This window comes from Grus americana, chromosome 15 (genome assembly GCF_028858705.1).
Source record: "Grus americana isolate bGruAme1 chromosome 15, bGruAme1.mat, whole genome shotgun sequence".
Classification (NCBI taxonomy): Eukaryota; Metazoa; Chordata; class Aves; order Gruiformes; family Gruidae; genus Grus; species Grus americana.
The window spans coordinates 12,577,515-12,592,898 of record NC_072866.1 but is presented as its reverse complement, the minus strand read 5'-3'; the positions used below and the strand labels follow the sequence as shown (position 1 = coordinate 12,592,898).

At 45.6% G+C, this 15,384-nt stretch overlaps 1 protein-coding gene across 4 annotated transcripts in view; it reads right to left on the bottom strand.

Moving 5' to 3' along the window:
- TTYH3 (tweety family member 3) overlaps positions 1–8,277 on the bottom strand; it is a 76,373-nt gene extending 68,096 nt beyond the window's left edge. For 2 of the 4 annotated variants that reach the window (XM_054842379.1, XM_054842382.1), the window contains exon 1: positions 7,944–8,276. In XM_054842379.1, coding sequence (XP_054698354.1) covers positions 7,944–8,066 — 123 coding nt within the window. In that variant the 5' untranslated portion in view covers positions 8,067–8,276. Of the gene's footprint in view, positions 1–7,943 lie in introns of all 4 variants that reach the window. The other 2 variants (XM_054842381.1, XM_054842380.1) reach the window with 2 other exon arrangements.
- Between the last annotated feature and the right edge of the window lie 7,107 nt (positions 8,278–15,384).

The following is a 15,384-nucleotide window of genomic DNA, read 5'->3' as shown; positions in this document are numbered from 1 at the left end:
TCTGGTTTGAGAATAAATGTAACCAATTCTGAGTTTTTCACCACTGCAAAACAACCATCAGCCTCAGCCACCCCCTAAAGTGGGGGAAGAGGAAGGATTTCTAACAGTGATGGCTTTTTTTTTTTTGACTGTCATCTGACACAGCCCCAGGACTGAAAGATCGTGCATGAACTTGAGCCTCCTTGATTTTAGTTCACCTGACTTGTTAATCAGCAGCAGCAGCTAAAACAAAGAACTAGTAGGATGACATACCCAGAAAGTACAGACAGCCTTCCTAAGAGAGGAGCAGGGTTACTGGGGTTTGCGTTTGTTTTTTTTTTTATAATTATTATTACAGACAACTCTCCAGCATATATCAATATGTCCCTGAGTATTTTGAGTTTTATCCATGTCTTAAAAAGTGAGAATTAAAGTTTAGTACAGAAGGTAATCTTGATATATTCCAAAGTTACTCAAGTCTCCTCTGAATCTTAGAGGAAATAAATTCCCAGACATCACATCCCTTCCCCCAGCTATGGGAATTAAACTCAGTTGAAAACAAGCCAAGTTCTCCTACCCACTCAAGAGGAATGGGAAATCTCAATGTAACTGGTGGAAAGTTTACTACTAAAAGATAAAACAGAAACAAGAGGAGAACTGGCAGTCATCAAGAGGTTAGTTGCAAGTGAGATGCTGACTCCCCTCCACCTCAAGGAAATTAAGAGTGAACATCATCTTACTCAGTGTTTGCTTGCAGCCACCCAAGTGTATTCACTTGACATCAAAGAACATAAAAGAATGACTTCAGGAGAAGTGTTAACCATCCCTTAGTCTTCAGCACACAGATCCTTATGGGTACAGAAGTGTGCCCCAAAAGGAGTCACACAGAGCTGACCAGGCAAGCTCTGCCACAATTCAGTGTTACCGCATCAACACAAAGAGCATGAACCACTGATTCTGGACTTCACCCTTTCCATCAGTAAGTGAGCTGATGGGGGGAAGGGGTGGGGGAGAAGAGGTGTAAAATTGGCCTTGTCCTAGAAGAAAAAAAGACAGAAAGAAAAGGGGAAGAAAAAAGAGAGATAAATGCCAAGGGAGTGGAGGGTGTTTGTGTCTCCAATTGTCTGTTCTGAAGACACGGATGTCAAGAAGCCTGATGTGACAAAGGGCCATAACTTTCATCTACCTCATTCTCAATAAGCAGTTTTTTGTTTACAGGTTCAAAAATAAATCTAATCCCAAAATTCAAGTAAGAGATCAAGAAGACTTGTAGCACAGCTCCTTAATCCACATTCAAAGCCTTGGGATTAAGTCAGAGGAAAGCACCTGACTTCCACCCTTAATCTCCCGAGTCATGCCTAATGGGATATGTTCTTCTGGGTGAGAATTTCTCACTTTCCCTAATAATGAAAAATAAAGAGCACTAAAAATCCACACCAACATCTGTTTGAAGCACTGCTTGTTTTACTGGATCCACACTTAAACAAAGGCTTTTTGTAAACCTGAAAAGCATGGATTTTCCTCTACTCAAAATGGCATTAAGAATTGAGGGGGAGGACAAAAAAAAAAAGGAAGAGATGGTAAGACTGAACCGATTTTGATTAGTCCTTTCTCCACAATGCTACTGATCAGGCTTTGCAGCTGGACACCAAGATAAGCTTCCTAAGTAGTTATATCATTTTGGTGGCAAACTGAAGGTTAGAGACTCTCATCTGCATTGTCAGTTCCTGCTTAGACTCCCTTTTTTCCAAAGCAAATGCAAAATATAAGGTTCTTGAATGTCAGCTCCTCCAAACCAAGAAACACTTGTGTGCATACAGGTAAGTGCACTATATAGGCAGCGCTCAGAGGAGGTGGATTCATTACCCAAGTTTTACTTCTTAAGTATTTAAATCCAGACCAGGAGACATAAGCTGTTACACTCATGTAGAAAAAAAAAAAAAAAAAGAGGATTTTCAAGAGAACAAACATTGTCTTGATACAGAAGCACCAAAGTGCCAGTGGCTGGCCACTACCTGACCAGATTAATGCTTTAACTCTGGTTCTACTCTTCCAGCCAAGACCAGCATGATACCTTCAGAGCACCACATGCTGCATAGAGGTCTCCTAAGGCTGGAAAGCTCACCAGGCCTGGCAAAAGCATCTCCTCCATGCAGGATTAATACTTTTAGGATTCTACCCAGATGAAGCAAGCATGGTTTCCATCTTTGCACACTCACTTGCATCTCCTTCCCTCCTCCCCCCACAATGTGTTCCACATTTCTCCAAGTCACCTTTTACCCCTCTGTGTGTACTTTGGTCTGCTAAAACCATACATTCAGAACAGTTACTTTTTTTCACTAGAGTAAGGTAATCTACAGTCAGGGTTTCCAGAAACTGTCAGTTCTCAGGAGACCATCTGAAAACGTAGCACCACAGCATGGGTCAGCAAAAAAGTAAGGCTGCAGACAGAAAGCTGGCAAAGGTTGACTTTTTCCCTGTCTGTATCCCATATGCTGCTGCATGACTGGATGTGCGGTCAAAAGAAACCGTTGTATGTCTACCTCTGGTAAAAATCAGCCATCAAAAATTGTCTTGTTTCTACAATTCTGATCATTTATTATGCTGCAGTTCCCTAGTAAAGGCTCTTGCAGTTCAAACACAGAATAGAGGAGTCAGCACCAATTTGCTGATAAGAAGTATTACTGCATGGTTACTCATGCAACCAAGACTGATGAGTAAAGGGAAGAGGGGATTTACCATCAGTTCTTAAAAACCTAAAAGCAACTTCAATTTAATTAGAAAACATTGGCTTCCACTAACCGGGGTCACCAAACCTTTCTTGAAAGATGAGCAAACTAGTGCTACAGCAGGATAGCTGATCAGACCTTGGAAGGGGTCCATCTATTCTTGAAAGAAACCTTCAGTCTAACCCCTTTAAGAAAGGCACGTTACCCTCTGACTCTGAGCCAACTAGACAAAAACACGTCATCCAACTTGACTAATACACATGTTTCCAATTTACAGAAAGACTCTTGGTTTCAGAATTGAAATAAGACGCCAGTACAGTAGAGGAAGTTCTAAAACAATCTCTCTAATCCAAGTTTTTTGGCAGTTTAGGCTCCATCATGTTTCTCCAGCCAAGAAACACTTCCAAAGACGACATTAGCTGTTGTGTGTAGGGAAACAACCTCACAGAGCCAGAAAGTACCTGACAGAATTAATTCCTTGCTGAACCTTTGCCTACAGGTTTGAACACAAATGCCTTGGATTAGAGTCTGCAAGCCAAAAAAAGGGAAGCATCGTTGAGCTTACACAGCACCTTTCACTGCTGGATCCCCCCCTCAACACACGTACAGTAGTAGAAAAAGAACGTTACAACACAAAAGCACTGACAGATATATGATAGGAAACTGCTGGGTGACAACACTAAGGAGACCATCTCAAACCCAAGGACTAGAGCATACCCGTGTTCTTATCAATGCTTCCTTTAGCGTGGTTCTGCATCTTAATTACCGTGAATCAATCATCCAGTCCTTTTCCAAAGCACATATCGTTGCCGTTACACCTACTGTCCATGCATTCGCAGTACTGATTCTCACAGAAAAAGCACAAGAGTGGTGGAAGGAAGGAGTTTCAAAGGTGCTGGAGAATTTTGCTTTATTCTAGCCTGATTCACACACAACCCATACGTTTACACAGATTCAGGTCAATATTGCTATCTTCCAGCAATTAAGAAGGAAGAAATTTAAGTCAAGGTGCTCTGTAGCTTAGCTTTTACAGCCTTTTTTCTTCTTCACTATTTATAGTACACCTCTCAGCACACAGTGAGACTTAAGAGCTACAATCAAGTGTTGTAGGCTCCTTTTCTGTTGGTATCAAAGACACCCTGTCTCAAGCAGATATCCCATTACCTGTTGTTGTGCTGTACTAAAAAGCTATTCAGCTTTTCTACTTCTTTCCAGCATGTAACCTCCACACTACCTCAAGGCTCTTAACCAAATCTACCCTGAGAAATAAAGTGAATTCAATGCCATGCAACTAAGTCAAAAGTAGAAGTACTTACATTACTAAATAGATTAAACTAGTGACAGCAGCAGTCTTAGGACCATCTTACTGGTCCAATTAACTGAACTGGAAAGTGGATAGTACTGGTAAGATCATCGTCATTTGTTTAGCAGCAAAAGGCACGGAGACCAGAACTGGTATTAGCATGATGCTGTCAGAAGGAACACGAGCTTTGCTCCATTTTTACATTCCCTTCGCTCCAGAGTTTGTGACTCACTACACAATGAAAAGGCTTTGCAGAGCACTGCAGTATGACTCAGATGAGAATATAGCCAGAACAAAACTGTTCATATCAAGATATCTTCAACCCCAGTGATTCATGGGAGGATTAGGAAAAGAACTGGTCTGATAAGATCCTCTATAGGGATGACTCTATGGAGCAAGTCCTGCAAGCAGCACATGAAGGCACCTCTGGCAGGACTCACCAGCATGCCAAACCCCCTGGAGAAGCAGGATCACAACCCCAGCTCATTCTACATTGAAGTTCACCTCCATTCCCCCAGAAAAAGGAAACAACCAGTTGTACTGTTGTCCACAGCTTGTAGTGATGGAAGCGAAGCATCTGAAGAACATACATACGCACATACATTTTTAAACAATCTAGTCCAGAGGGGAAGGATCTGTTCTGCTCTGACATGCTCACACACATTGCTCTAACCTAATGCAACAAGATACGCTGTGGGAGAAGATTAGTAAGTTATACCAAGAGAGTGTGTTTTAGAGACCAGCTCAGGTGAAGAAGGTACACAGCCAAAGCCTGCAGCTGCACTGATCTCAGCCCTTGGCAACAACATTGCCATAAGTATTTCTCATGCTCTCAGACAAAAGGAGGAAGCCCCTGTAGGTTGGCAGACAATGGACGCAGCCACCTTGAGACAGGCCAGTGCACAGTGGGTGTCCCTCCTGCTCTGACGAAAGGGACTACATGGGACAGAACAGCATAACTAGCCATTAGATCTACGTCCTTCTAGATATTCCCCATCACCCAGGGTCCCAGAAGACACAACAAAGACCTAGACTTCAAAGACCAGCGGTATGTGCTTATCTACGAGCTACACATGCTTCAGAGAGGTTTCAGGGGACAATAGCTTATCTGCTGCTTCAGTGGAATAGTGGCTTGTGCATTACAGTAATCCTTGCTAGGTAGGGGTGGAAAGCCTGTTAAATCAGCAGCCTCCTCACCTGCAGGAGCACGCGGCACTGCAACAAGTGACGTGACAACATTCAAATCCAAGCCACTGCATTTCTCTTTTGGTTGAAGTGGGATGTTCAGTTGATGCACAAGTTCAAACCCTATCATCAAAACGTGACTACAAAAATAAAGTAGGTCTTTACTAAGAGGTTACTAAAGAAAAGAGTTTTATAAGGAAAGCAATGTTTTCCCTTGGTCATGGGTTGAGAAATCTTTTCTAGAGAAGCAGTGAAGAATCAGAAAGGCTATGTTGCTTCCTTCCCCATAACAAATCAGAATGAGAACAGACACTGAGCCCTGCTGTACGCCTATTTATGACAACAGTCTAGCTACCCGATGACTTGAAGTCATGGAAACTTAAAGGTATTTTCAGTTTAGTAAAGGTACTCCTTCCTTACTACAGGTAGGGACACTCTGCCCTTTCCCATCCCCATAAACTCCCAGCTAGCATCCCCCACTGACCCCTCTTCAGGCAATGGAGAGCTCAAATGCAACATGCAGTTTAACAGTTTATACTTAAGAATCGGGGTATCAACCACTAAAGGAATAGAAAACAAAAACACACACAATTTGTGCCAATGAGACCTACAAAGAAAACTATAGAGAATTTACATTAAAAAAAGGACTTATTTTCAAGACATATACGATCTCACCTGCTAAGTACAAAAGGTTCCTAAAGAAAAGAGGAGACTATGCCAGCACAGGCTGCAAACCCAGCAAGAGATGCAAATTCATAATGATGCTGATATAGAAAGCTAGAATTCAAACCAAAAGGCCTTCAGAAAAATTTAAAGCATGAGAGATCATTTAGCATTACAATTTCCCACTCCTGGATTAAGTTTCCCTGTTTCACTGCATTAGAATTAATCTACACGGCCACGAACTCAAGAGTCAACTTGCAGAGGCACAGCAGCTTCGTTATATAACCAGCGACACCGATAACGCGGGCTGCGTTGCTGGAGCCTGCTTGCTATCCCTCACCAATGCCGAAACCAGCAAAGCCGCTGCTACTCAAATCATTCTCTTGACGACAGACGCTTCAGTAATCCAGACTTTCGGGTTTGGATTTGATAAGACATTTTCTTGCCAGCTGATGTGGAGACTTAAAAGGGCATCTAATGCTGTGCAAGAAGTCCTTATCATCATCAAGGGAGGGGAGGTAGCTACACAGGAGGAAAACAGCAGAAGGCTTTAATTCAGAATATGATTACCGTAGAAAAGTTATCTGACAAATGAACGCAACCCCAGATTGTTGCAAGGAATGCTTTTAAGCAATTTAAGAGAAAAACATTACATCTGCTGTCTACTCAAAGGTTAACCAGTGCTTGTTTCATGATAACATGCTCCCAAGAACATCTTTCTATGAACTCTTAACTTCTGATCTTCAGCATCTCATACCCCTTGTTTTAAAGGCAGCTACCCTCTGAGGTCACGGAAATACAGTTAAGCTGCTGTGCAGTGTTACGTCTGTGTGTGGCCATCTTGAACTCTGCTAAGCCAAGGGAACTAAAACAAATTAACAAACTGAAGCCTCAAATACAAAAGTTAAGTCAAAAGTCTGTTTTGTTTACTGGTTTAAAGATGTCTCTTTGTATCTACCCATTGCTCTTTAAATACCCCTCTCACATTTTGCTGTAGCTTCAGCCCACAGATCTGTTCATCTGTTTAAAACAAAAAGCCAAAACATACTGCTTTCTGAAGTATTCCTAATACCTTTTACTTCTAGGATAAACGAGAACCATTTAGATGCCTCAGCCTTTCCACCCGTGTGCATGATAGCAGGCTGCGTATATAGGACACTGCAAGTATGTTCAGAAAAGCAAAATGGTGTTTTCAAAACCAGGGACCGTGGCAAACCGAGGCAGCAGAGTCACTGCAGCTCTGTTCCAAGATGACAGCAGAGAACACAGATGTTAGAGCACACAGATTCACTCCACGATCATTTTAATTACATGCCTAGTCAACCAAGCACGGGCTACAGGCTAAGCAGCATTAAAAAAAAAAAAAAAAGCGGCACACAAGTATTCTGCGAGCATCTTCCGGTGCACTTGATGCTAACGTCGCTCTCATGCATTAAGTCATCTGTTTTCCAGCAGGCAGCGAGTCGGTTTGGAAAGGCACTGCTGGCCTCTCTGCAGGTCACAGCGATGCAGGGCTGGCGGGACGGCTGGCGAGCGGTGAGCACTGCCTGCACAGGGCAGCGGGGCTGTCACCAGCGACGAGGGGGTGCGATCCGGCCAGGGCCGGCTGACATCAGGCCGGAGCCTTCGCCCGGACAGCGGAGCTGGCCCCCGGCAGCGCGGGGACCTGGGGGAGGGCACCGGGCCAGGGGCTGCCTCCCGCCTCCCGGGCCAGGGGATCGCCTCACCTTCGCCTAAGAACTCGGGATGCCAGCGAGCTGGAACCAGCGCGGGGTTCCTGCTCGCCCCTCCGGGGGGCGATGGCCTCCTGCTCCAGCCCAGGCCGGCGGCACCCCCGCACCCCAGCCTGCCCGACCCAGCAGGGATCCCCCACCTGTCCCTCGTGGGGTGCGCACACACCACACGGAACAGGGGAGACGTGGCACCCACAGACACCCACCCCCCCACAGGCGGTCCGAGCCCCCTCCGCGCCCCCTGCCCCGCACAGCCCACGGCTGTACAAACACCCCCCACCCGCGCCCCGAGGGGCCCCCACACGGGACACAGCCCCACAGACACACGCACAGACCCCGGCGGGGACCCACCTGCTGGTACTCGGTGTCGTGCGGTCGGAAGTCGGCGGCGGTGAGCTCCCAGCGCAGGCTGAGGTGCGGCAGGCGGTGCAGCAGGCTCACCCACCAGGGCGGCGAGTAGCTGACGCCCGCCATGCCCGCCGCGCCTCGCCTCGCCTCGCCTCACCTCACCTCGCCTTGCCTCACCCCGACCCGCCGGCCATGGAGCGCCGCCACCCGCGCTGTTCGCTCGCCTAGCCCGTCTGCCTCCCTCTTCACCCGCGCCCCGGCTGGCGTCCCCGCATGGCCGGCACCCCGCTCCTCCTCCTCCCTCCCGCCACGCTGCTCGCTCCCTCTTTGTTCGCCGAGAGGCTCCACCGCCTCCGCGCCCGGCACCGCCCGCCCGCTCCCATTGGCGCCGCCTCGCCCCGCCCCGGCTGCCGCGGCCCCTCAGGGCTCCCCGGCCCGTCGGTTCAGGCGGCCTCCGGAGCGGGACGGCGGCTGCAGGGCCCTGGTGGGGGTCGCCTTTCTGCCACCGGCTGTCCCGGCGCACGGGGGTCGCCCGCCCGTGGGCAGCCACGCTTCGCCCACCGCCACCCGTGCTGCAACATGGCGCCCTGGTGCGTGTTGCGGGGGATCCCACAGCCGGCATCAGACGGTGTCCTCTCCTACCAGCACCTTTCCCTCCCAAATAACCCCAAAGTGGGCCCAACCGCTTGGCACCCTGCTGCTCTCGCTGCTGCGGAGGAAAACGCCGTTCCTGGGCCTCAGGCACCAACGCGTTCACTCGGCCTGATGCACTTTGTGCAACGCGCTTCGTCCTGTGGCACTGGCTCCCTGTTTGCTTCCCCAGCCTGCCTGGGCTTTTCCAAAAGCCAGGGGAAATTTCTAGAAGTACCGAGGTGTCTGAAGATGCAGACAGGCCCCTCGTGTGATTTTTCAAGTGTGCTCGATCTTCACCCGTTTAATGGAGACACAAAGCGCGCTGGTTCGGCTTCCACCATGCTTTCTGCAGGCAAAGGTTCGGCCTCCTCCAGACCCCGGCCCCAAGCCAATTACATTGCTTCATTAACTTCAATGGACTTGGAACTGCCAGCTTGTTTTGATGACTACGTAAATCAGAGCTGTGAATTAAACACCTAAGTATTTAAGCAATGACAGCATCTTACCGCACAACACAGGGGAGTCGAGCATAATGTGACAGCACGCGTGGTGCTCCCCGCAGAGCCACTCGGGCACAACTTTCCCAAGGATTATACTCTGACCCGATGGGAAAGCCTCTTCATTTCTTCCTAAACAGAACATAACCAAACGATTTTCAGTCTTAAAGGTAAAAAATACGAGCGTACCCTCTCAGAGGGCCGTGTCAGAAAACAGTACATAAATACTCTGGATAATGTTCGGACAGCGTAGTAAAATAGAAAAGATAACAACAGTAAGCAGCAGCAATCCCAAATTCATTCACTTCATTCCAGAGATTGTACTGCTCCTATTGCAACTGAAATGTATAAAAACATTTGCTGTTTTCTTTTAAAAGGAATAGATCAAATAATTTCATTCTTGTAGTGTGGTCCAGCATTAATGCAGGAGTTCCAAAACTTGGCCAGTCTACTCAGAGCATCTCCTAGGCCTTCGCTCTCCGTACGGAGATACGAACCAAAGGCTCCCCACCCCAGCTCTGCAGCAGCACACCTCACCCGCTGCTCGTTCGACAAGCTGAAAGCAATGTGTTTTAAATATCCCTCAACACAACTTGGAAGGGGAAAAAAGATCATCCAGCCTTGGAACGGACTTCAAGCAAATGTCTCACAGGTCTTACAGGCTTGAGAAACCCTCATCTAATTAGCGCTGTTTAGAATTAGAAACTGTAATGGCCCATGAAAACTCAAAAAATACTGGAGTGCTGTGTATCCCATTGGAAAAACAAGGGTAATACCAACTGCTTTTCTTTCCTAAATGGTGGCAAGTCAGTAGATACTACAGACACATCTCTTTTGCCAGTATGATTTCATTACTTTTCCCAAATGCAGCTAGGACTTTATACTTTACGCTATCCTCACTGATGCATTTTATAAATAAGGAGAGCAAAATTGCTAAAATGGGCTATTTAACACATTAGGACCAAATAAACGTATTTCTGCTGATGTTCTGAAATATAACATCAACTTTAATAGCTTTTGACTAGGACAGGATTTTCATGTGAGTATTATCAACATAGCTAAAAAGAAATCTTATCATTCACAAATAGCATTAAGACACACGTCAGAGTTCACAGCCACGCAGTATGTGCACAAGTACAAGATATACAAGGGTACAAGATATAAGACCTCAACTTGCTCCAGCCTTCTCCAAGAAAAGTTCTTGTTTTTCTGCAGGAGGACAGCAGAACAACAGCCAATTTTGTTTTCTTTCTTTCTTCTTTTTTCTTTTTTCTTTTCCCCCTCTTTTTCACAGTGCCAGCAAGGATGAGGAAGAAATTATATTAAAGCACAGTGATCTAACATATTTCACCTCCAGTTCAAACAACCCGAAGACCTTGCTGGGGGCAAGAGAGATCTCTGCGTAAGCCACTTATGCCACAGAGTTTATGCAATTCGGCACTAAAATGCTCAAGGTTGGAATCTGTCCTGCAGATGTTACTGCTGCCACGGGCCTCTGGATAGATAGAAAAACCCACCAGGCTGCAAGTCCCAGTACCTTTGTCAGCAAAACAATGGACGTGGAATAGAAGCAGATGCAGCAAGCACTCCACACCGAGATCGCGTTTGACAGAGTTGATGTAAATCAAACCAAATGAAACGTTTTGGAATAAATGACGGGAAAAGCTGGATGCTATTAAATGGGGGTGTAAGCGCTGGATTATCAGAGCGGCAGTTTGAGGTGCCATATGGGGGATGGGGGGTAAGTGGGAGAGGGAGGAGGCTCAGCAGCGCCGGTGTGCATGCCTCTCTGACAGCCATTTGCTGCGAAGACAACTGGATTAAATTATAGTAGAATAAGGATTTGGGATTACAGAGAGAGAGAGAGGCATCAACAGTTTTAATTTCTCCCCTGCAATTATTTATAATGATATGAGGAAATATGAAAACAAAGACTAAAAAGAATTCAGCAAGCTAGGAGTAAGAGACAAACCGCAGGATCTAGCACTAGCTGTGCTTTCCATGGCAGGGCACTTCAGCCTGTTGTACCACGTCACAAAGCAGTGTTTGCATTTCTTAGATGTTCGAGGATCCCTCATTTGATCCTATTCAGGTAATTCTTGATTACCTGACAACAAGACCGTTATCAAGGCTCTCATGTTTAGATTATAGCAGCCTTACTTCCCTCACCACACAAAAAGGTACTCTGTGTTTTGCCAAAGCAAAATGGACAGACAAGCCACTGCTGTGACATCCCAGGAATAAAAACTAACGGTAAATCACCCTTGCGTGGAAAGTTCTACAGTCAACCAAAGCAAACTGCAAATGTCAGCTTGTTAGCTGGTAATCCTGCTGAAAAGTAACCCGAAGAGCCGTATTAGCATTTGCTAACTTGCTTTGACAGTGGCTTTGCTAAAGAATCACTGGGCAAAATAGGCAAATGAGAAATGTTCCAAGTTAAAGACAACAAAGATAAAAAGACTAGTTTAAACCTCCAAAATAAGGCAGCCGGTGCTGTGCCCTGTTGCCTCGAGACCATCAGGCAATCTGCAAAAGCACACCTCGAAATGTACCATTTTTCACTCTTCATAAGTTTCTGACTCCAGACATCCCTACTGCTGACCCGACACTTGCAATGAGAGCACCTTTTAGAACAGCGATCCCACACCCCTGGTTTTTTTTATTCACTATGAGATGAAATAATTTAGCTTTTAATATACAGTGAAGTGAGGAGTCTTCCCCTGTCAGACCTAATATGCATTATGAAAGGTTTTAGCCAGCAATACAGAATTAAAAAAAAAAAAAAAAAAGGAAGTTTGAACTTCAAGTGCCAGCAGATGGATGAGTTACCCTCTTGAGACTAGGGACTAAATTACGGACAGTCAGAGAGAGGTCAGCAAGACAACCGCGTCTCGGCACTCAGCTGCCACTGTTCGGCAACACCTCCGCCCTGCTCGCCTCTGCCGCTCCATAAACTCTGCCCTTGCATCAAGCCGTGCCTCCTTCCCGCTGGGCTAGGCTGTGCCTCTGTTCAAATTACCCTTCCTCTCCTCCCAGGGCTTCCTCAGTATTTTTCTGCTGAGAGTGAAAGGAAATAACAACCCCAGGGCTGCTCTCCAGCCTCCCCCACACTTTGCTGCCCCCTCCACAACAGCTCCGTCCCCAGCCCTCGCTCTTCCCAGCAAAGCCACGTTGCTGGGGATCTTCCCAGTTAACTTTTCCTCCCAGTTTGAAGGAGTTCCCCTGACTGGAGGTGGCTGCAGACAGGAACATAGATTTGGGTCTTCACTGCTTTCCTCTGAAGTCCTCCTAGGGACTTTTGGGTTTAAGCAAAGACTAGCCACAACCAGGGCCAGCATAAAATGCTTTAAGCAAACTCAAAGAAATCATAAGAAAAGGTTAATTCTGTCATTTCCAGTCCTAAGGCAATACTCTCTCTTCCTTGTGTTCTAACAGTCTTTACTTGGTGAGTTCCAGGGAAATGGGTGGAAGATGTGGAAATCCTATTGCAAAAGCACCTGCCTGCTCCTTTCCTTTCCCCAGAGAGCAACACACAGAACATTCTATTATTTAGTAAATTACAAAGAAACAATTACAAAGGAACTCGGCAAATTCTCTCTAATCACAGCAAGACCCATTGCAGTTCAGTAAGTTCAGCAAATTAGCAAATAAGTGAATATAAAAAGGAAAGAATAACACAGCTCAAATTGTATTTTGTTCGTTTGTTTTGTCTCTCATAGTTTCTGTTTAATTATTTAAGATATTTCTTCATAACATTCTAGTACATTTTGTATAATAATGAAGGTTTACTAGCATAGAAATACAATACGTGGCTATTAAATGTCTGCCGAAAGGAGAAAGAAAACTGCCAATTCTGTGTGTAAATTATAGAGAGCCTGTTCAGGAGAAATGTCCAGGTTAGATAAATAGAAGGTTCTGCCACAATTTGTGTAAGATACAAATAAGGATTATTTGATGAATAATGAAGATAAGTAATGTTTGTACAGAACGTTATAACTTGTACTAGAGGCATTCATGGTCAATCCCCTGTTTATTAAAAGCTCTTCTAATTTCCTATGCATGTAACTAGAGGCCATTTAAACACAGTCTTTTTTTTCAGCAGCACTGTAATCAAATGACAAACCTTACAGTATTTCAGTTCTAAATTCATACTACAGGAAAGACTTTCAAGCTCTGTTGCATTACTGAAGCAGAGCCTCATCGTCACAGAGCTGACGGACTGAGGAGGGGCAGAGGAGCGAGATCCAGGCGTGGTATTATCTGGCTGATAGCGAGCAAGACAGCCCTTTACAACAGGCATGATGTCCCTCCTGGCTCTTCCTGGGCCATTTTGAGCATCAAGATTTTATGACACATCTGTTTGCACAACCAAGAATAGAAGCCCTAAAGGGGCTTATGTGGTACCCAACACAAAGTGTCTTTGAGGCATGCTGGCAAACCCCCTCCCAAATAGAAAGGGAGCCGTTAGAGTCTGAGGGGAAGTTTTGTTTATATATAGCTCCAGTGAGGGGAACAACACGAACACTTTTCTGGAGATCAGAAAAGATGTACGAATGCATACGCTTTCAGATTTGAGAAAGGTAATTAGGACAGCCAGACAGTGGAAGGGGCAAGAGGAGCAGGGTGCAACATAATCAGTAGGCTACAACAGGGTATAGTTAATAAGAACATAGCAACTCTCACCATTCAAGGTTATTCCTTTGAGCGCAGCGAGGACAGAATGAGTGCTAAAGGCCACGTATAAGCAAGAGCCAATGTGACTCACACACATCTGAAATAGAGCAAACATTCAGAAACTGATGTCAGTGCTGTCTCTACCAAAGAGTGACATCAGCAAACATTAGAAGGAAACGTCAGAGGGACTGGTGCAGCACCAGACCACCGACCACGCCTGAAAATCCTCCCCTAATAACCTGGAGTCTAACATGGATATTTTGCTCTTTGCAGGTCTTCATGATGCCCATAGAATGAATGAAACTTTTTCCCCCCCCCCCTTATAGTTCATGCGGGGAAAGCAATTAGTTAGCTGACAAACCTACCATAAACAGCTGCTGCAAAGCTTGCAAGAGTCAAGGACACTCTGACTTCAGATGAAGCCAAAGTATGGTTTAATACAACTAGTGTGAACACTTAATTGCTTTCAACTGAATTCAAGCTTAGTCCACTCCAAGAAATCCATCAAAAATTATCCATTCATGCCGCATGGCTTACCTCCAGCCTTTAAGATTTAAAACTGAAGTTTCTGCTGAGAAATCCAGAGCATATGTCAGTGGAACAGAGAGAAAAGAACAGAAAAGTGAAATTTAATTAATATATTCAACAAACACAGATTGTTTGGTTTATCTCGTAGGACTAGAACAGCTCTAAGTGCACAACAAGGACCCTGCTGGATAGGAAGATGACTACAGGATTCCTGTGTCTCCACAGCAGCTAGCAGGGTCTTCGATCTCCACAAAGCAGCATAATGCTTGTTTTTCCCGGGAGTCCCTAATGGCTTTTTCAGCAGACCTGGAAAGGAATGCAGACATCCTAGTTCCTTCCACCAGAGCTTCATAAACAGCAACAATAGCCAAGGTAAGGGGAAATGCTGTAAGTAAACTGGACAGTCTTTGGAAGGCTGTAGACTCCTGTTCTCCCCCAGCTGACAGCAGACCAGTTTTCCCCCGTCCTCTGCATGTCCACAGCACTACCAAACCCCAGCACAGGAAGCGAGCGCTCTGTGGCCCCAGTGAGTTCAAATACCAATTATCCATTCTGCATCCCTCCCGCAACAGGATTCTGAGAAGTATCCATCAATAATGTATTTAGGCAGGAACAGCCACCACAATGACTTCTGTTGAATCTCTTATCGGAATTTCACTGGTTTGGTAACTGGTCAGCATGACTTGCAAGCAACAAGCAAGCAGCGCAACAACAGATGAAAAGATGTAAATGAAACTCACTGTACTCCGCACAAAGCAAGATACGTTTGAGGCACTGGCATGGCTTTTAGTCATAGAACTACTTGACAGGATTTCTTTTTTTGAATAAAAGACCAGAAGCTAAGACTGAGAGCAAAAGCCCATCACCTCTTTCAGTTCTGCTAGGCTTTAGTCAAGAACACCATTCACTCCTGATAGGACAATCCTGAACGCGTACCGAAGAAGTTGTTTCACACCCTACGTGTTTAAGAAGCATCTTGTTACTATGGGCTCAGGAAAACAGAGCAGAGGGAAAAAAGTCGACCTAGGTGCAAAGTGAAAACAACAGGAGCGTGCAGCAGAGGCCAGAGGAGCAACGCAAATACAGAAACTGCAGCAGAAATGCATGAACAA